The sequence below is a fragment of the Sinocyclocheilus anshuiensis genome, unplaced genomic scaffold (genome assembly GCF_001515605.1).
Source record: "Sinocyclocheilus anshuiensis isolate Anshui unplaced genomic scaffold, SAMN03320099.WGS_v1.1 scaffold173, whole genome shotgun sequence".
NCBI lineage: Eukaryota > Metazoa > Chordata > Actinopteri > Cypriniformes > Cyprinidae > Sinocyclocheilus > Sinocyclocheilus anshuiensis.
The window spans coordinates 886,376-909,272 of NW_015536480.1; the positions used below are offsets into that span (position 1 = coordinate 886,376).

The 22,897-nt window shown below is 38.8% G+C and overlaps 1 protein-coding gene across 1 annotated transcript; it reads left to right on the forward strand.

Moving 5' to 3' along the window:
- Positions 1 to 6,842: 6,842 nt before the first annotated feature.
- Positions 6,843 to 22,124, forward strand: LOC107678327 (tripartite motif-containing protein 16-like). Its single transcript, XM_016473591.1, has 5 exons — positions 6,843 to 7,000; positions 8,507 to 8,680; positions 13,048 to 13,209; positions 21,626 to 21,672; positions 21,754 to 22,124. The coding sequence occupies exons 3-5, from the start codon at positions 13,061 to 13,063 to the stop codon at positions 22,122 to 22,124; spliced, it is 567 nt and encodes a 188-aa protein (XP_016329077.1). The 5' UTR covers positions 6,843 to 7,000; positions 8,507 to 8,680; positions 13,048 to 13,060.
- Positions 22,125 to 22,897: the final 773 nt, after the last annotated feature.

The window sequence follows — 22,897 nt, forward strand, 5'->3', positions numbered from 1 at the left end:
CTGAGATTTCATCAGTGGGTCTGTTGATGTCAAACCTCATGAAAGGAGATCTGCTTTCCTCTGCTCTCATCTGGATCACCACCAGACCAGCAGCAGCCAATCAGATCCCCTCCTGGTGACTCAAATTTCTACAAATTAAGAGTATTCTCTTTTCTCTTCATGAATTATTCCACTTAAACCTCTTGTTTATTTTCCCAAATCCTCACTGTCTCACCCTGTATTTTCACAGGGGATTATAAATGTTTATTTTCATGAGTTCCCTAATTTTAGTTAAATTGTGGCCATGCTGTGTAATAATTCAATGTTAACCCATTTTGAGGGGGAGGGGAGGGTAGGAGAACTCATCTTCTCTTCCTGTCACAAGCTATGACTTGAGGGCAGAGCTGTCTGGAACTGCCAGAAGCTGCAGTGATGTCAGTTAGGGCTGTGCGATTTGGGAGAAAATATCAAATTGCGATTTTGTTGACAGATATTGCGATTGCGATTTGATTTGCGATTTTAAATTAGCAAAGTCAAGCTTCAGCTCAATATTGCAAATAATGTGCAGCACAGCATGGGTATCATTACCCTGCTGAAAAAAAAACAATAGAAACTATCAGAAATTCTTATAGAGTTTCCATTAAACCATTACAAAATTCCTTTTTGTTTTGGGCATTATTCCAATAGGAATTACTGTTGTTCTATTGGTTGCCATCTGCCAGATTACATCCCACCAATAGAATCCATATTCCCATTATAACCCTGAAATCCATTACATTTTTTATTGTGTTTTGGGAGGGGTTCTATTGTTTTTTTTTCTCAGCAGGCAAGATTATAATGGTATTACTACTTTTACAGAATTAACTTAATTACTGAATTTCACAGAAAATATCTGTTTATTTTTTATAAATAAAGAACGGTGTTTCTTAAGTCAGTTATTAATGTGTTATGTTACATATGTTACATAGGCTGATTTATTCATTTTAAGTATTTGGGATTTTAAGAACAAGTGGAAAATGTGCTGAATGTTTCGTGGAGAGAAATCTGCTACAACTGACTGCAAACTGGCATTCAGATCTGCCTCCTGTGCCGGGAGGAGCAAATGACAGACATAGTGGGTGTGGCATCAGGCCTCGGAAAGGCTTTTATTTAACAGAAATAAAATGTCCATGACGTTTCATCTATTTTGTTAGCAATGGCCAACTTGCAAATCTCCAAACAATTCCCAAATAACTAAATCAAGTCCTGCCCTCTCATATTAGATGCTGTTTCACTCGGATAGACATCACAGTAGAGAAGTCAAGTCAAGTCAAGTCACCTTTATCTATATAGCGCTTTTAACAATACAGATTGTGTCAAAGCAAAGTATCACAACGAAACGCATGCTATACCCTAAGCATAAACAACGGCAATTAACATTCATGCACACGCTTTCCCCCTCGAATGTAAACAATGCTTATTACGCCGATTACATTCATGCGTGCGCTTTCCTCCTCGAACGTAAACAATGCTGATTATGTTCTTGGGTACTCTCCAAAATGGCGGAAGACGTAACTCGGGGGAGAAGAATTGTTAAATAAATTGACTACTCTTCGGCCATGGCAATCTACATTTTTTTTTTATGAATATGACAATCTGATGGAGGACGTTCTCAGTCTGTCAGTCTCTCTCTCCCTATCTCGCTCTCTCTCTCAGTCAGTCAGTCTCTCTCTCTTGCTCTTTAGGCTTGTTTAGTGTCGTTGATTGTCTTTGTCGTCATCATCCTCAATAAATTAAAAAATCTTTATGTGAGGGTGTTGACAGGTGAGTGTCGTGGAGAGAAATCTGCTACAACTGACTGCAAACTGGCATTCAGATCTGCCTCCTGTGCCGGGAGGAGCAAATGACAGATATAGTGGGTGTGGCATCAGGCCTCGGAAAGGCTTTTATTTAACAGAAATAAAATGTCCATGACTTTTCGTCTATTTTGTTAGCAATGGCCAACTTGCAAATCTCCAAACAATTCCCAAGTAACTAAATCAAGTCCTGCCCTCTCATTTTAGATACTGTTTCACTCGGATAGACATCACAGTAGAGAAGTCAAGTCAAGTCAAGTCACCTTTATCTATATAGCGCTTTTAACAATACAGATTGTGTCAAAGCAACTGAACAGCATTAATTAGGAAAATAGTGTCAATAATGCAAAATGACAATAATTGAAATCGCATCATATGACCCCTTTAATTCTGCCATACAAAGTGTGCAACTAAATTGACACTAGTTAAAAGAAGGGCTGCACGATTAATCAAATGCGATTGTCATGTGTATCTTTCAGTTATAGGGTTAGTTCACCCCAAAATGAAAATTCTATCATTAATTACTCACCCTCATGTCGTTACATACCCGTAAGACCTTCGTTCATCTTCGGAACACAAATTAAGATATTTTTGATGGAATCTGAGAGCTCTCTGACCCTCCCATAGACAGCAACAGAGTATGTGAGCGGAGTGGAGCGGCAACAATTTCCCCTCCGGGCTCCGAGCATTTCATAATCACTCCGCTCCGGGTCCAGCATTTCTCGCTCCACTCCTCACTCAACACCAACACCACTCCGCCTTCGCGCCACGTCTAAAGTATCAGAATCAGAATCAGAATCAGAAGAGCTTTATTACCAAGTATGTTTACTCCGCTCCTCGCTCCATTTAAAATCACACCACTCCGCTCCCCTCACATACTCTGGACAGCAACGCAACTGTAATGTTCCCAGGTCCAGAAACGTAGTCAGGACATCGGTAAAACAGTCCATGTGACATCAGTGGCTCAACTTCAATTTTGCGAAGCTACAAGAATACTTTTTGTGCACTAAGAAAACAAAAATAACAATTTATTCAACAATTCTTCGCCACCGAGTTACATCTTCTGCCATTTTGGAGAGTACCCAAGAACGTATTCGACGTAATCAGCGTTGTTTACGTTCGGGGGAGAAAGTGCGTGCATGAACGCAATCGGCGTAATCAGCGTTGTTTATGCTTAGGGGAAAGCGTGCGAAAATAACGACTTTATTCAACAATTCTTCTCCAGTTACTGTCTTCCGCTATTTTGGAGAGTATCACAACGAAACGCATGCTATACCCTAAGCATAAACAACGGCGATTAACATTCATGCACAAGCTTTCCCCCTCGAATGTAAACAATGCTGATTACGCCGATTACATTCATGCGTGCGCTTTCCTCCTCGAACGTAAACAATGCTGATTATGTTCTTGGGTACTCTCTAAAATGGCGGAAGACGTAACTCGGGGGAGAAGAATTGTTAAATAATTTAATGTTATTTTTGTTTTCTTTGGACACATTGCACAGAATACAAAGTATTCTCGTTTTGAAAAACTGAAGTTGAGCCACTGATGTCACATGGACTGTGTTACCGATGTCCTTGCTGGACCTGGGAACATTACAGTTGCATTGTTGGCGATGGGAGGGTCAGAGAGCTCTCAGATTCCATCACAAATATCTTAATTTGTGTTCTGAAGATGAACGAAGGTCTTTTGGGTTTGGAATGACATGAGGGTGAGTAATTAATGACAGAATTTTCATTTTGGGGTGAACTAACCCTTTTAGCACGGTTCTGTGATCAGTAGTAAATCTCCATCCGCTGCTCTCATGCTGAAACTTCAAATATGCCCCACAGAAGAAAGGTAATGCGCGTCGTTCCAGGGTTGTAGCTAGAAGGGATACCGCTGTGGTCAGAAACTAACAATGAAGCCGTAGTTCACTGACAAGCTACGCAAAACCGCTTTCATAATCACAGACCAATTTAATTGAGTGATTATGAAATCGATGAAATTGTTCTGTTATTATAAAAGTTCAGTTTTCATAGCTTGTCAATGAACTACGGCTCTGTCTAGTAAATGCTGCTCCATCTTAACCTGCTTCTGTATACCATCAAGCCTTTACCCGGCGAGTTTGAGTCGTTTATAACGTGCATTTAAAAAAGCAACATGCGTCAAACATCTTTCCAAACATGACAAAATAAATATCAAAATAAAAATAAAATAGCACACAAAATGCCACATTAATAACATGTTTTATTCCAATCTCACTTAGCATTGCATTATAAATATACTTTATTATTATGAAAATTATAATAAGAACTCAGATAAACCATATATTGTCGTAGTCCTGTGTTTATTAGTTACGTTGAATCAATGACAGCAGTTCAATCTTCTGTTTTCTGCCGTGGTTAGTTTGTTTGGTACGTTCTACAAGTCAACTCTCGTCAGGCTCACATTGGCGGTAGTTTGCCCGATTCAACATGTTGAATCGGCGTCGGGGCCATCGGGACCATCAGCGCGAGTGAGAACTCTGATTGGATGTTCAGTTTAGCATTCGAGTCAGTGCCCGAGAATTAAAGCAAGAGTGATGAAAACGAGTAAGTAAACGAAGGCGGCACAGACAGAAGGCTGTTTTTAAATTTACGTGATCTTACCCAAGCATTCCAAAATGCGAATGTTTTCATAACAACATGAGCCGCTTAAAATGATGAAAGTTATCAATGCTACTGATATTCAAAATGGTAAGCAAGGGCTGCTTTGTTTACGTTTTGTATATCTGCGTTTATCTCTTGTATATGTAAATATTCGGTTTCTTCTTTTAAATGACGAATATATAGTATTGATAGCTGCTGATATAAACAGGTAATTCCTTTCACGCAGACGCAGAACGCACGTGTTAGTTTGCAGCCGGCTGTTGTCTGTGCGGTGTGTTCAAGTGCAGCTTTTTGGTCCAGATGCTGCCGACACAAGGCATCAATACCGCCGGCTTTTGTCGCCGCTAGTTCTTTGAAGTTGCATTGGTTATTGTATATTAAGAGCCGGATTTACTAACAGCTTGTGCCAACGCAAACCCTCTTTTGGTGTTTAATATTGTTGTTGTTGTGTTATCATATTGAATGGTGGGGGAAAAACATGTTTTTCTTTTTTTTTACTTAACTGATCACATGCCTGCATATTGGTATGAACATTAAAAAATTAAAACTATCTACAAAAAAACAAACAAAAAAAAAAAGATTTATAGCCCACCAACAAGTAACGTTTAAATTAGAGATGCTCCGAGTGCAATTTTCTTGGCCGATTTCAATTTCCAATTTTTTTGCAAGTGTGACTTGCTGATACTGATTTTTGCAGATTCCAGTTTTCTTTCTAAAGGCCAGGACACACTGCACGATTTTTGGCGAAAGATTGGCATTGTGAAAAAATGGTGGCGATTTCTATGATTGTGGCTCCTAATCGGTGGTGCTATGTCGTACAGTGAGAGAGGTTCAAAGACAGCCATTGTCATGGTCTTGCAACCAAAGATAGCCTGCGATAATGTTCTGACAGTGTCAGAAATTCAGCATGATCATCGCACAGTGCTGCTTTGATCTATGTCTACTGACCAGCCAATAAAAATTCAACATGAAATGCTGTGTTGATCTACGCGACATGGCACATGTCAAATTTAACCTACAGGTCACCACTTGAAAAGATCTGTTTGTTATTATATGACATATCTCTTCATTACATTAATAACACACACAGTTTCGCCCAATCTCATGTTAATCTTGAGAACCTATAGAGTAGTATTGCATCCTTCATATCTCCAAAAAGTCTTTAGTTTTATCATATTTATAAAAGAAAGATACAGCTTTATGATTCTCTTGTATATCTGCGTTTATCTCTTGTATATGTAAATATTCGGTTTCTTCTTTTAAATGACGAATATATAGTATTGATAGCTGCTGATATAAACAGGTAATTCCTTTCACGCAGACGCAGAACGCACGTGTTAGTTTGCAGCCGGCTGTTGTCTGTGCGGTGTGTTCAAGTGCAGCTTTTTGGTCCAGATGCTGCCGACACAAGGCATCAATACCGCCGGCTTTTGTCGCCGCTAGTTCTTTGAAGTTGCATTGGTGTGTCCCGGCCTTAAGACTCCTGTACCCTGCCAGTATTTGACAATATATATGTATAAAGATCTGTTTGTTATTATATGACATATCTCTTCATTACATTAATAACACACACAGTTTCGCCCAATCTCATGTTAATCTTGAGAACCTATAGAGTAGTATTGCATCCTTCATATCTCCAAAAAGTCTTTAGTTTTATCAGATTTATAAAAGAAAGATATTGCTTTACGATTCTCTCCGAAAACAGCCGAGCTCCTGGAGGCGTGCCGTGGGTGGAGCTAAAGAGTCATGAGCAATTGAGCGCTGATTTCCAGCAAAACAGACATTTGATGCAGCTTCACTTACCATCTGCAGTTCCATCTTTTATCGCTGGGAACGCTCTATCTTTCAGTATCAAACGATGTGCAAATCCAGCGTCGAACTGGGCCTTGTTTATACGGCATTCGTCACAGAAATGACAGGAACAAACAAACACACTTGCGAAACTCTGTCAATGCCCCAAAAAAACAAATAGCATCCACTGTTCACGTAACGCTGGGTTCTTTGGGAAGCTGAACAAGGTTATCTTTCCCTCACAACCAAAAACACACTGAAAAAATCCTGTGCAGCGCTGCTGAATGGAGCACGATGATGGGCATGCTCTTGCTCTCGCTCTGGTCGTTGTGTGTGCGGGCGTGTTCTTCTGGGAGAAGTGCACATACAAGGAATTCCACCATTCATGACGTCATGATACAATTTTTTTTTCATTTTCCAAAACTTGTACAAACCCTGAAGAAGTATATTTGGCACAGAAATACTCCATCATAAGTCCAAATCGTTTTTTGAAACTTTGGCCATGTTTAGAATGAGAATCCAACTCTTTAACAGTGTAAATAACTTTGAATGCATGAAATAGCATTAGACCCCCCCACCCTAACACTTGAATTACTTTTGTAGATTATCTGGCTGTTTTGTAACAGAGGAAGCTTGTGCTGCTTTAGTATCAGCTCTGAGTTTAAACCCCACACACCTGAGAGAGCTGGATCTGAGCTACAATCACCCAGGAGAATCAGGAGTGAAGCTGCTCTCTGATCAAATCAACCATCTGGACAAACTCAAGTAAGTTAAGCAGAATGTAGAAAATAACCCTGTCTGATGTTCATATTTATGCCTTTATTTTAAGGGTTAGTTCACCCAAAAATGAAAACTAGCCCATGAATTACTCACCCTCAAGCCATCCTAGGTGTATATGACTTTCTTCTTTCATGGCAGTCAGTGGGTGTTGCAGTTCATCAGTCCAAAAGAAGTTAAATAAAGCACATCCATCCATAATAAAAAGTGCCTCACATGGCTCCGGTGGGTGAACAAAGGCTTCCTGTTGCGAATCGATGCGTTTTTGTAATAAAAATATCCATATTTAAAACGTAATAATCAATTTAATCTAGCTTGCGCTCACTGTTGTACATGTGTATCAGTTGTCGCCATTGGACTTCTTCAGTGTCTAACATGATCACAGATAAGACTACTTTCTTTGACTTTTAAACATTTAGTGCTTTCACACTCAAGGACTTGATTCATAGTTTGATCAAGATGGGTCAATTTTTTATCTCAGATGAACAAGTGGTGTTTGATATATATTATCACTGTTGTGTTTGGTGCAAAATGTGTATTGTTTTTGCTAGTATCATTTAAATTGAAAGGAATACAAGTTAAAGAAAGAGTTTTGTGGCTGCCTTATTTTATTTGTTAGAATTAATCAACGCTTATGTTGGAAACCCACCCAAAAAATCAGATATATAACTAACATTGGTTTAAATATTAATCTGAGTGGTTATACATGGACGCAGCTCCGGGCGGATGACGCAGGACGTCGGCGTTGCGCATGCGCCGCTCAGAAGTGACGAACGCGGAAGTGCAGGGGAGAGATCAAAACAAAACAACGGTCACGAATTAGAAGTACAAAACGAGGATTTGTAAAGTAGAATGTCAGAGGATTTTGATATAAGCCAAGAGCAGACTGGTTTTCCTTTACTATAGTAAGGAAACTTTGCTTCCTTTGCTCCTGTAAACAAACATAGGTTTTCACGAGACTCACCGGCGCATGTGCAACGCCGCCATCTTACGTCATCCTACCGGAGCTGCTTCCATGTACAACTGTTGGCGCAAGCTAGATTAAAGTGATTATTACGTTTTTAATATGGATATTTTTCTTACAAAAACGCATCGATTTACTACAAGACGCCTTTGTTCACCCCCCGGAGCTGTGTGAGGCACTTTTTATTATGGATGGATGCGCTTTATTTAACTTCTTTAGGACTGATGAACTGCAACACCCGCTGACTGCCATTAAACAGCTTGGAAGATCAAAGTAAATTTTTAATATAACTCAGATTGGATTCATCTGAAAGAAGGAAGTCATATATGCCTAGGATGGCTTGAGGGTGAGTAAATAATGGGCTAATTTTCATTTTTGGGTGAACTATCCCTTTAAATGCTTTACCTTTGTTCTATAAAGACCAGAGAGTGAATGATCAACCAGCTTGATCTTTTATGGTCTGACTGCTCTTATGGCAGTCTGATGTGACACCAGAACAACAGCAAGCTTTTTAAACAAATGTTTTTCAGATTGGTAGGCTGTAATCTCACTAATCAGCACTGTGAAGTTGTGGCTTCAGCTCTACAATCATCAAACTCCCCGCTGAGAGAGCTGGACCTGAGTCACAATGACCTTCAGGATTCAGGAGTGAAGCTGCTGTGTGCTGGACTGAAGAGTCCTAACTGTCAACTCAACATACTGGGGTATTTAATGGTGTATTTAACTCGCAGTGCAGAGAATACTTGGAAACATACAGTACCTGCAGGATTTTTTAATGTACAGTGTTAAGCACAGCGGGCTTGCATTTCCACTGTCAGACCAGTTCTACTCTAAAACCCCCCTTAACACGCCTCTCTGAAGCAAATATCACACAACCCCAGCATTTCAAATATAATATAGACAATTATGATGTACAGTTATGATATGTCCATATTTGAAATGTAAACAAGTATGGTGTTAAATAGGTATTGTATATAGTGTTGTGTGTTCCAAGATTATTGTTATGTGTTCATGAGATGGATTGCCTGAGGAAAGAAACTGTTCCTGTGTCTGGTCGTTCTGGTGCTCGGTGCTCTGTAGCATTGAACAGATGGCAACAGTTCAAAGAGGGCGTGTGCTGGATGTAAGGGGTCCAGAGTGATTTTACTAGCCCTTTTGCTCACTCTGGATGAGTACAGTTCTTGGAGAGAAGGGAGGGTTGTACCAGTGATTCACTCAGCAGACCGGACTACCCTCTGTAGTCTTCTGAGGTCAGATTTGGTAGCTGAGCTGAACCAGACAGTTATCGAAGTGCAGAGGATGGATTCAATGATGGCGGAGTAGAACTGTTTCAGCAGCTCCTGTGACAGGTTGAACTTCCTCAGCTGGCGAAGGAAGTACAACCTCTGCTGGGCCTTTTTAACAATGGACTCAATGTGATTGTCCCACTTCAGGTCCTGAGAGATGGTGGTGCCCAGGAACCTGAATGATTCCACTGCAGTCACAGTGCTGTTCATGATGGTGAGTGGGGAGAGAGCAGGGGGCTGTTAAAAGCCGAGCTGAAGTCCACAAACAGGATCCTCACATAAGTCCCTGGTCTGTCTAGATGTTGCAGGATGTAATGCAGTCCCATGTTGACAGTATCATCCACAGACCTGTTTGCTCTGTGGCAGGCAAACTGCAGGGGGTCCAGTGATGTCCTTCAGATAAGCCAAAACCAGTCTTTCAAATGATTTCATGGCCACAGACGTTAGAGCCACAGGTCTGTAGTCATTAAGTCCAGTAATTTTGGGTTTCTTTGGGACGGGGATGATGGTGGAGCGTTTGAAGCATGAGGGGACTTCGCACAGCTCAAGTGATCGGTTGAAGATCTGTGTGAAGATGGGAGCCAGCTGGTCAGCACAGGATTTACCGTCTGGGCCTGGTGCCTTTCTTCTCTTGTTCTTTCTGAAGAGCTGACACACGTTATCTTCACTGATTTGGAGTGCTGGAGGGGGAGAGAGGGGGGTTGCAGGAGGTGTGAATGGTGTTTTTTCAAACCTGCAATAAAACTCGTTCAGATCATCTGCCAGTTGTTGATTCTCCACAGTGCTGGGGGATGGTGTCTTGTAATTGGTGATGTCTTTCAGAAAACAGAAACTGATATAAGATGTTACAGTTAGAGGTCGACCGATGTATCGGTTTTGTTAGTTGATTGCTGGAACTATCGGTTATCGGCAAAAATCCATGCCGATAGTTTTCTGGGTTGCGTCCATTGCTGGAGCGGCTGAGAAGGGTCTGCTGTCATTACACAGTGCGAGGGTGGCTTCAAAAACACTCCAATCAGTGAGGTCAAAACAAGCTTGTAGATCCTGCTCTGCTTCATTAGTCCATCTTTTTACAGTCCTTAATACAGGTTTAGCTGATTTCAGTTTCTGCCTGTAGCCTTAATCTGTATAAGATTAACTAAACTGTGATCAGAGAGCCCCAAAGCTGCCCGTGGGACAGAGTGATATGAATCCTTTTTTGTGGTGTAACAGTGATCCAATATATTACTGTCTCTGGTGGGACATATAACATGCTGTCTGTATTTTGGCAGTTCACGGGAAAGATTTGCTTTATTAAAGTCCCCAAGAATGATTAAAAAAGAGTCCGGGTGTTGTTGTTCTGCGGAGGAATGTAAACACTCACGAGAAGGAACGAGCAAAACTCCCGCGGCGAATAGAACGGCTTAAAGTTAATGAAGAGCGCTTCCAGATCGGGACAGCACATCTTCTTTAACACTGTTACATCTGTACACCACCTTTCGTTGATGTAAAACCATGTCCCGCCGCCGCGCGATTTCCCCGTTGATTCTGTGTCGCAATCTGCTCTAAACAGCTGAAAGCCGGGCAGATGGGGCGCGCTGTCCGGAATGGCGTCATTCAGCCAGGTTTCCGTGAAACACAGAGCAGCAGAGTTTGAAAAATCCTTGTTAGTCCTGGAGAGCAGAAGAAGTTTGTCCGTTTTGTTGGGTAGAGAGCGGAGATTCGCCAGATGGACGCTAGGCAACGGCATTCGAAATCCGTGCTTCCTGAGCTTGACGAGCACGCCGGCTCTCTTCCCCCGTCTGCGCGTCCTGAAGCGCTTGATCAGCACAGCTGCTCCGCCAACTACAACGTTCAGTAAAACGTCCGAATAATTGAAATCCGGTAGAAGATTTTGTGATGTGTTCTGCCGAATGTTCAGCAGTTCATCCCTGGTAAAACTGATCGTGTTTGAGAAACAAAAAACAGGAAAAATGAACAAAAACAGTACAAACACTAGAGAGCCAAGCACTGAGGCAGCCATGTGCGGCACCATCGCAATCTCTAAGGCCATGGAGGCCCCTGTGACCAATGAATAGATTACTATTATACGGAATTAACAGAAACAGACATGTGGTCCTTACATAAAGATTTATGAAAGACTTCAGCAATTGATATTTTATATACCAATGATTTACGCTAAAAATAGTAATCTATTCATTTGTGTCAGCATGCTAAATCAAACTGATATTTATCATTATTTCACATAAAAGGAGAACACACATACTTGTTCATTGTAGCGGCTCAAAGGGGGGGCCCTTGAGAGCCCTCAAGACCTTAAGCAGATCCCATGTAGGGACAGTAAAGGGGTGAGGTGGATTCAGCTACCTAGACCCCTTTAGAAAGCGAACAACCAAGTTGTTCCTGCCCACCGATTGGCCGGCTATAGGAGCGTGAGAAGCTGCTATAGCTGCTACATATAGCTGTATATAGAGTGTGGAGGAAGAACGACCCTCATCCAACAAAATTCGGAAAAGTTTTACCCACCAGCTGGTAACGACTGAGACTGTTACATATACTTGCATCTGGCGCTTGGCGAGTGTTAATTTTAGGCCCTGCCTGCTTATATAGCCAGATGACCCCACCCATTCTGGTAGGCTCTGGTGGGCTTCATGGCCATAGGTTCGTGCAGCTAAGCTGCTGAGCCAATGGTTTGTTTTTTATTCACTGCACGAACCAATGGCCGTGCGATTACACTGCATTATTGAAAAGAAAAAGCATCTAGCAAAGCAGTACGAGTGAATTATCGACAAGGGAACTCCTTTATTCTCAGGCTACACCATAGGCTAAAGAGAATAAATGAGTCTTCAGTCTAGATTGGGAGAGGTGGGAGAGGATCTCACAACAACTGGAAGTGCATTCCACCATTTAGGAGCTGCAACTGCAAAGGCTCGGTCTAGCAATTGGTTACATGAACAGATTTTATACACTCGCTGGTGTCTGAAAGTGAGTTTTGCAATTAAAATTGTCAATTAAATGTCTTAAATGTTGATGCTAGCTGGTAGCTTGATATGAAAACATGGGAAATTAGCGGTGGTGCCAACCATCTCCTAACTAGGATAAACTCCACTTTTGTTCATGACCACTCCTCTAGCCCCAGTTGGCCCCTTTGGTCCAATGTATTTGACAGGCCAAAAATCCCTGGCCATTGGCATTGAAGAAGCCCTGTAGAGGCACAATCAAGCCCCGGAAGTGACAGTGGAAACGCAACTGGCCCTGGCACGCACTAGTATGCCCGCTTTTTGGCCTGACTGCGGAAACGTGGCTATTGGTCCTACCACACAGAAAAAAAAATCATTGTTTTTTACATTTGTAACCTTGTAAACAGTGCTTTAAGTTTGTCTAACTTAAATGTCTAACTGTAAAATTCAGGAAATATGGAAATATGCCAAAAAATAATAATATAGTAAACAAATAACACTGCACAATCCTCACTGTATAAATAAAATATAGATGAATCCTTAGCATAAGCTCCGAAAGTTATTCAGTCAAGAGCAGTGAGTGATTTTCTAATTTTCTTTTGTTGTTTGATTAAAATAAATGACACAAGCAGCTGGGTTATTAGGCTGCTGTCACTTTAAAACTTGACGCAGATGTGATATCCAATTGGACATATCAAATTTAAGACAAACACTGCATGCTTTCCATGTCTCCTTAATCAAACATATCTGATTCAGATCATCAGCTCATTAGTAGAGTCCAAGGCCTGAGAAGAAACCAGGAACATGGTTGGGACCACTGCATTAACCCTTGCACTGTTGTTGTAGATTATCTTACTGTATGGTGACAGAAAAAGGTTGTGCTGCTCTGGCATCAGCTCTGAGTTCAAACCCCTCACACCTGAGAGAGCTGGATCTGAGCTACAATCACCCAGGAGATTCAGGAGTGAAGCTGCTCTCTGATACACTCAAACATCTGGACAAACTCAAGTAAGTTGAGCATTAACATTCATCCTCTCTTCTGTGATTGAGAAGTGGTTGTGATGAGAGAATCTGTCATTGTTTTTATGGTTGGCATGAGATGCTGGTTTGTTCTCACAAAAAAATAATGAAGCCCAACTTCCTTTAAACTTTTGAGTGCTACAGTCCCAAATATGGGATTTTTATTTCTGTGCCCCTGGGAGTACGGTCCCACATATGTGATTTAGAATGTTGATGTGATATCACAGAACTTCCAGACTCAAACTGTGGTTTTGCGCTTTGGCTGGCACTGAGCCAGAGACGGACGCGCTCCGAGCTTGTCATATAATCACAACTATGCAGTGTTTTCAACCAAATAATGTTTATTTTAGGTTTCAGACATTTAAAGAAACGTAAGTACTAGTAAAACAATCAATTTAAATTTTGTAAAATACACGATGTCTATGGAAGCAGCAATAACAATTAATTCAAATATAATTTTCTTATAATTTATTCATATCAGATTGACTCTATTCTTCTCCCATGCAGTTCACCGGCCACTTACATGTATTTTAGAAACTGGTGAATTCACACCCTGTAAATCCAACGGACAGGACTCCCTTAACTGCGGCGAAAACAAATGTGGCGACGCCCATCACACGCTGTAGATCAAGATCACTTGTGACCCTTTGCTGGCAAAATAAGTCGGAATGAGGACATTTAAAAAAAAAGTTATTTTTATTTTCACATTCTCCATTAAAATACCTTAAAAATTATATATGACTTGATATATGGAATTGGACAAAAAATTACTGAGCTACAGCCGTTTGAACGGGGACTGCAGATGAAAATTAGCCTGAGTGACTAAATCTGGCACATTTGCATAGTAGACTTGTTTACTCATGTCAATTAATGTGTATTGTTCCTTTTAAATAAAATAAAAACAAAAACAAAGGCGATAGAGTCAGCAGATCTGATTTAGAGAAAAATCGATTTAAAGTTTTTTGCTTGTGCCTTTATCGAGGGACTACAATAAGTGTAGTATTCATAGCAGCTAGCAAATGAGAGGTGAAGCCTCTGGTTTTCCACTAGAGGGATAACAAATCCTTTTAGGTCTCAAACTTTAACATCTGTGTAATGGTTCCATAGATTGACTTGGCGGGAAAAAAATAAATAAATTATAGTTTCCTTAAGTTTAATATAATAAGTTTGCAAAGAAATCTATGCTATCCACAATACTTATTAATTAGATCATTGATAATTTTTATATATCCTAATGATGCTGAAAACACATTTGTCAAGTTGCCAGACATGACTGTATGTATTGTGGTTCAATTAAAATTTATATTTAATATTAGTTGTCTATTTTAATACAGTACATAGAATAATACTTCGATAAAGAGACACTTAACGACTTGTTATATTTGAAAAGAGACATGGTCATTATATCACTGTATAGTCTACATGAGCAATTAGTGCTTTGACCCTGATAATCGCCACTCGAGGCTATATTTTTATTCTACTTCTGAACCTGTTTCACCGGGAGACTTTTTACAACTATGAACAATTTGTATTACTGAACAAATAAAATAATGGAAACAGATAACCATAACAATAATACAATATCAATACAATATCAAAAATAACAATAAAACGTTATATACAAAAACTTCACACACTCACACCCCAAACTGTCTTAAGTGGGGCACACACTACAAGATAATTGTAATAGTAATATGGTAGTCAGTAGAGTGAACAGTTGATTATATAACACTTGATTGATTGCCATGATTATAGTGTGCAGGTCACAGGAGTGAAGTACAAATCAAAATATACAAAAACTGAATACAAAATCATCAACAATGTAACATTGACTAACATAAGAAGCAAACTTTAAATGGTCAAATTATGTTGGAAAGTTTATTTCCTTGCTTATTATTGCCACTTCCATAGACATCAGTGTGTATTTGTACAATATATAAATGGTCTTGGCTAGTACTTGTGCCGTTGTGTGTGTTTACATATCTGAAGCATAAAATAAGCATTAATTGTTTAAAAACACTGAACAGTTGTGGTATTTGACAAGCACTGAGTGACTCCATCTCAGTGGTGGACAGTATTTTTAATTTGTTAGTGTACTTGAGTACAGTTTTCAAGTATTTGTACTGGATTTCTTGATCATTTTTATTTTGGGAAACTTTTACTTTTACTTCACTACATTCCAAATCATAATATCATACTTTTACTCCACTACATTTCATAAAAACATTTTGTTCCTCGTTATTTTGAACTGGAGAAATCGTCACACACTACACAAAAGGGCCTTTCGTACCGCGGGAACCTTTTCATAGTACCAGAACTAATTGTGGAACTACCCACTTTTGGGCATTTTCGCATAGTGGTGTCTGATTCGTGAACAAGCTGATTATTTTCAATGAACCTGTTAAATCTGTTCAGAAATCACACTGAACGATTCATTCACGAATTGGACTGAGCAGATTGCACCCGTTCTCAAGTCAACAACTCGCTGATTCAAATGATCCAGTCAGAGCGAGTCTCCAATTAACAATTCAATGAATTCACAAAACTAAAAATGAGCCGAGAACAGAGAATGTGCTGGCAGAAAATTACCAGGACATTTTCCTACAACTCTAAAACAGAAAATGATGTAGCTTACATCATCTTCTGTACCATTAACGGACAATTCGTTATGCAGAAATTTCTACAAAATTATAGCATATCTTTAGTAGCAGATAAGTTCTGGACAGTATATACAAATTGAACATGATTTAATTTTACCTCATTTAAACATTCTTAAGTGTATTCAATGGCTTTTGTTTGCCTTAAACAAGTTAAGACAAAAAGATTGGCATCAATTAATTTGACAATGTGTAAAGCACCATTAAAAATGTTTGCATTGTGGAATACTTTTTAGCTTTAAACAGCAACAGACAAAATTGAAAAAAAAGAAACCTTGAACAGGTACTTGTACAATATTGGTGTTGCACCAGATATTGGTCACAAAGTTAAACTTCACAAATTGTAAAAGTCAAAATTCGAGACATTTTCAAATACATGAAAAAAAAAAAAGAATACAAAGACAGGGCTGTCAGTAATAACAACTGCTATAGACTTATAGTCAATAGTCGAGTGAAATGTTCCAGTGTTTGATGCCATTTTCCTATAAAAGAACACAATATTATTTAAAGGGACAGTTCACCAAAAATGTGAATTCTGTCATCAGTTACTCACCCTCATACTGTTCCAAACCCATAAGACTTTCATTAATGTTTGGATCACAAATGAAGAATAGTTTTACTGAAATCCCGGTGCTTTCTGTCCCTCCGTTGACAGCCTACGCAACTATCACTTTCAGGGTCCAGAAAGGTATAAAGACATCATTAAAGTATGTGATACCAGTGTCTTAATATCAATTTTATGAAGTGACACAAATTTTAAGTTCATTAAAGTAACGACCAAGCGGCCAGCGGCAGACAGTGAGCCTACTGTATGTTTGATCAATTTAGCCTTTTTAAAATAATCACGACTTGCCTAAAATAAAATCTATAGTTATAAAACAGTTCAATTATATAACAATGTTTAAATGTTAAACCTAGATAAATGTGCGCTATATCCAATAGTTTGTGCGGAGACACTTTGCAGGACATGGAGGCGCCAGCGCGATCACTTGCATTTTTTTCAGTGGATTTTTTTTTGCTCATAAAAGCAAAAAAACTTTTTTTGGCGTCATTTTTGCTCATAAAGGTAAGAGTAATCAATCATAACTGCAAAGGGTCTACTTTTATTTGTGTGCACTCACAATATCAACAAAACGTTGTGCTTTTATAAAATAAAGAAAACAAACATGATGCGCTTTTTGCCGTCTCGTCTTTTACAGGAGTTCAAAAATGAACCGAAACTCAGCGAATACATGCCTCACAGACATAAGTATATCTATAGAAAGCTTTCAATTACTACTTAACGAAATAAAACAAATCGAAAACAAAAACTCTTTCATTATAATCATAATCCGAGATTATTTCCCCCTGTCACATTTATGGTAATTACTTTTGGCGGTGCTTTGCGGCACTCTTTAGCCTATTGTGTGTAACTGTGCATTTGAACGCAGAACTGTTCAGTTGTGCTGACAGCACGCACCATACATGCTGCTGCTGGCGGGACAATAAACACTGTCGAGCCGCTCTTTTCAGTCGTGGTAGCACGGTCTCGTGTTGTTTCCACCAGCGCGACAATTTTTTTTTTCATCACTAATTGATGGATGTCTAAAATATAAAAATAAGGAGAAGCCTAAAACAGGCCCGAGGCCCAGCCCGCGTCTGAACTATGATGTGAAAATTGGCCCGAAGCCAGGCACTAGGGGCGTAAAAATGTCAGGACCCGTCGGACCCGTGCTGAAATGCAGGGCTCTATCGTGAGCCCAATGCCGTTTCAGTTCTGCTTGACGTTTGTGTGCTGTTTATAATAAATGCCACTAGCCACTAGTGACTTCAAAATGTTGACTCTTTGCTTCTGTGATTCTGCTTGGTAACATCAGGTGTCTTCACTAATGGTCAATCATCATTCATTTAATCACTAATTATCTCATTAACACTGCTTCAGTGTTAATTTTTACACTCATGAGTGTGGACTCAAATAAACTTATTTCCATACAGAATGAAAAAAATTCTTGCATTACATATAAATTAATAATCTGAGTTAAAAGACTTTCTTTATAAATAATAATAATAATAATAGAATCTAATCCATATTTATCTTTGAGCTTTATCGTATCCACAAAATAATTAAAGGCACTTGCTATGGTGCCATGATCACAGATAATGTTTTCGTTCCAAATCTAGTTCTGTTTTTGTCACTGGCTTTTTATAACTTCCTGTTAAATTTTCCCATATTAATTTTGTATTTCCTTTTCCCTCATCTCTTATATGAAATTTCACTTTTGCTTTTCTAATTTCACTTATTACGTTATTTGTAAGCGGGTGCGCTAGTGTGTGGCAGGGCCAGTCACATTTCCACTCTCACTTCTGGGGCTAGATTGTGCCTCGTCGGGGCTTCTTTGGGGCCAACACGTGGTGTTTCTGCTCATCTCTTTTTTTCTTAAGCAGGTGTTCGTCACTAATGCTCAATCAGTACTCAATTAATCTCTCAATTATCTAATGAACTGCAATGCTGCTTCAGTCTTATTTTTAGCACTCTGTAGTATGCATACTGAGCAGAGTTCATTTCATTAACTCATGTGAGGCCCTCTTAGAAGCTGAGGACAAAACTGGCTGGGCGCCCAGTTAGATAGCCCAGGCGCCACCCATCTGGGCCCCACACAAGTTTGCTGGCTGGGCATACAAAGCAGAAATATTTATATGTGATGCAAATACACGCTAGCCATTACCATAGTAAACATGGTAAATACCACCACTTGAAGAAATCAGACAAATCATATAGGCTATCACAATCGTGTATTTATTAGGTTGCATAGTTTATCTGTCAGTAAGTCTCGTCTCTTTATACCTGACAGTCTGATTATCACATTTAGCTCTGCGTATGTCATAAAATATACCATAACATATCAGTTTTTGTTCAGGAGCTCCCTCTGTTTCTCTGACTGAAAGTATTACAGTGTGTAGGGACTGGAGAGAGTGCAACAGTGACTCAGGTCGTATTTTTGATGGAAAAGTTAATGAAATGGTCATTCTTTCTAAATGTGATGTAGACCTAAACATGCTGTCTGTGATTACAAATAAACAGAAACAGGCGCGACTAAAGAAGTATATACCGTTTTATTTCTGAGTGACTAATTTGCAATCCTGACACAAATTAATTCATTATGATCAATGTGTCACTTATTATTGTATAACTGGTAAAACATCGATCCTTTGGTTTTAAATCTTTCAGCATGTGTAAAAATATACTGAACATATATTTACTCATGCAGTATATACAGACATATATGGAAATATATATTTCTTTAACAATTATTTGCAATATATGCGTTTCATATTTTAAAACATGGCTAGTTTACAATAGCATAAGCACATCTGCTCACACTAAAGCACTTAGTGAACAGACTATCACTGTGCTGAAAAGTGCACAGCCTTTCTCTTTTAATGAAGTAACATGTAATCTTAATGTTGTTTGGCCAGTCATCATCCTGACCACAGGCTCTACTCTTCAGCACAACTGTAACCTCACAAACTTACACATACCAGAAACCCTTTTACATTTCAAAATAATACAACATTAACTGATCTCCCCCTATATTAATATTAAGCAGTGAACACATGACATAGCACGTAATTAAAAAGTGTTACTCTCCTTCACCAGTCAGAAGCAAAGCATATTGGGAACTAGAAATCTGCTTTAAGTAATGCTGTGAATGTGTGTATATATGTGTGTACATACATTCACATTTATATGAGAACATCTGCATATAGGACAATAAAGTAAACTCAAGGATGCGACGTGTCTGGTGTTCCGCATCGCGCTTCATCTCGTCCATTTCCAGCCGCTCGCGCAACACGTTCATTTTCTTACGGAGTGAAAAACATGGCAGAGCAGAGAGGACACAGACAAGACAACCAGCTGACAGACATGACAGAGCAGGTCACTTTTGATAATAGGACACAAAGTCTCAGCATTCAAATTCTGTTAGCTTTATTAAGACAAATACAGTTTTGGAGCTCTTTATTGGCGTGACGGTTCACATGTGTGCTCCTGCTATGCCTCAGTTCAAGTGAGGCAGGAGTGCATTCTATAATTAGCATGAAATAAACATCGAATGCACATCAGATTCATGTTGAAAGATACACTACAACTTAATGTATAGTGTCTCATGTAATCACTCAATGAGTGTTTCAACCGCGGAAAGACAGCAGCTTGAAAACACGGTCACATAACCTCAGAAAAGCCCTTCAGTGTCCATAAACTAGCGAGAAAAATGTACACTAGAGAGGAGAATTTAGCAAACATTACATTTAGGCTGTATATTTACTCATAATTGCTCTTTTTATTATAATCAATAAAAAAATGTATAGATATAACGTTATTATAAAAATGGTCTAATATGAACTTGTATACAAATCAATTGTTACTTTTAACCTTAACAATAGAGTTCCTGTATAGTTTAGTTTAGAACAATTGAGTACACTACCAGTCAAATGTTTTTTTCTGCTCACCAAGCCTGCATTTATTTGATCCAAAATACAGCAAAAGCAGTAATACTGTGAAATATTTTTACTATTTAAAATAGCTGCTTTTTATTTGAATATTAAAATGTAATTTATTTATGCGATATTAAAGCTGAATTTTCAGCGTCATTACTCCAGTCTGCTTCAGAAATCATGCTAATATGCTGATTTGCTGCTCAAGAAACATTTTCTTTATTATTATTATTATTATTATCAATATTTAAAACAGTTGAGTACCATTTTGTCAGGATTATTTTAATGAATAAAACGATCCAAAGATCAGCATTTATCTGAAATAAAAAGGTTTTGTAAGATTATACACTATTACATTCAAAAGCTTGGAGTCAGATTAATTTATAATTTTTTTATTATTATTTTTTTTGTGAAAGAAATTATAGAAATGAATACTTTTATTTAGCAAGGATGCTTTAAATTGATCAAGAGTGATGATTAAGACATTTATAATGTTACAAAAGATTTCTATTTCAGATAAATGTTGTTCTTCTGAACTTAAAGAAACCCGAAAAAATCTACTCAGCTGTTTTCATCATAATAATAATAGTAATAATAATAATAATAAATGTTTTTTGAGCAGCACATCAGAATATCAGAATGATTTCTGAAGGATCATGTGACTGGAGTAATGATGCTAAAAATTCAGCTTTGAAATCACAATAAATTACATTTTAAAATATAATCAAATAGAAAACAGTTATTTTAAATAGTAAAAATATTTCACAATATTACTGCTGATGCTGTATTTTGGATCAAATAAATGCAGACTTGGTGAGCAGAAGAGAACTGGACTGGTAGTAATCTCAGGCTTGTTAATTATTCCTGAATTCTCACTCCAGGCTGAACTCAAAAGTTGTCAGCGCTGTTTGAAGTAACTGAAGTTTGAGGTTTCCTGAACTACATTTACAAACTTCACTGTAGCCTACAAGTTAATGTTAGATCTTCTGCTCCAACCACTGCTTAATGAGATGATAGAAGTAAGAGAAATACGTTTCTAACATGTGAAGTTATAGTATGTCTAGCTAATGTGGGCTAATGTGAAGTAATCGCATGAAGTAAACTCAGTTCCTCCACTGCTCTAGACACAAGTGTGTGAAGCTCTTCTGATGAATGACTGCCACTGATTCACCTTTAGTGCAGAACTGCAGGAATTATTTCTCACCAAACCCATTTCACAAACACTCCCTGTCTGTGTGTGTGTGTGTGTGTGTGTGTGTGTCTGTGTTTTCTAGTGTGGATCATGGAGGAGAGTTCAGGATCACAGCAGGACCTCAAAGATGTAAGTCCTCAATCAGACAGAGTTTTCTTGTTTGTAGTTTAGTTGTAAATGTGTGTGTTGTAATGTGTGTGTTGTGTTCAGACGCCTGTGATCTCACACTGGATCCAAACACAGCAAACAAACACCTCGTTCTGTCTGAGGAGAACAGAAAGGTGACGTATGTCTCTGAGCGACAGTCATATCCTGATCATCCGGACAGATTTGATTGGGATCAGGTTCTGTGTTCAGAGAGTCTGACTGGACGCTGTTACTGGGAGACTGAATGGAGTGGAGATAATGTTTATATATCAGTGGCTTATAAAGAAATCAAGAGGAAAGGAGGGAGTTATGACTCTGTGTTTGGATATAATGTGAACTCCTGGAGTCTGATCTGCTCTGATAACAGATTCACTGTCCGTCACAATGATAAGAGAACTGAGATCTCTGCACACACTGATAAATGTGTAAAATAAAATGTCATATTTACACTTGTCATATTTCTCAGACTCTATTTTTTAGGAGTTCATGCAGTTTTAGTGTAATAGAAAACCCCTAATCAATACATTATTATTAAACACTCTTTAAACTATTGATTTCCATTTTTGGGATGTGATATGTAATGAGAAAATGAAGAAAAGTGAGTTCAGCAAAAGATGGATTGGAAGCCTAGTGGACTGCATCTTCTGCTCCATCACGAGCCTCGCTGCAGACTGTTCCACACGCTCCGACTCTTTCTTTTCTACTGTTCCTCACGCTCCGACTCTTTCTTTTCTACTGTTCCTCAGGCTCCGACGCTTTCTTTTCTACTGTTCCACACGCTCCGACTCTTTCTTTTCTACTGTTCCTCGCGCTCCGACGCTTTCTTTTCTACTGTTCCTCGCGCTCCGACTCTTTCTTTTCTACTGTTCCTCACGCTCCGACTCTTTCTTTTCTACTGTTCCTCAGGCTCCGACGCTTTCTTTTCTACTGTTCCTCCCGCTCCGACTCTTTCTTTTCTACTCTTTCTTTTCTACTGTTCCTCACGCTCCGACTCTTTCTTTTCTACTGTTCCACACGCTCCAACTCTTTCTTTTCTACTTTTTCTCAAAACAACAACTGTTTTCTCCTATTTTAATGAGCTTATTTTCTTTTTTCTTGTAGTTTAATGAGTTTATTCTCAGCATATTATGTTGACTATTTTCTCGAAATTTAATTATCGTATTATAATGATTTTAATCTCGAGATGGTTTTATTTTTTATTGTTGCT

What these genes read in the sequence shown, in the direction of transcription:
- LOC107678327 (XM_016473591.1), top strand. Translation starts at nt 13,061, where the DNA reads ATGGTGACAGAAAAAGGTTGTGCTGCTCTGGCATCAGCTCTGAGTTCA. An exon ending in AAACATCTGGACAAACTCAA is followed by an intron (nt 13,210 to 21,625) that starts GTAAGTTGAGCA and finishes TGTGTTTTCTAG; the next exon opens with TGTGGATCATGGAGGAGAGT. An exon ending in CACAGCAGGACCTCAAAGAT is followed by an intron (nt 21,673 to 21,753) that starts GTAAGTCCTCAA and finishes TGTTGTGTTCAG; the next exon opens with ACGCCTGTGATCTCACACTG.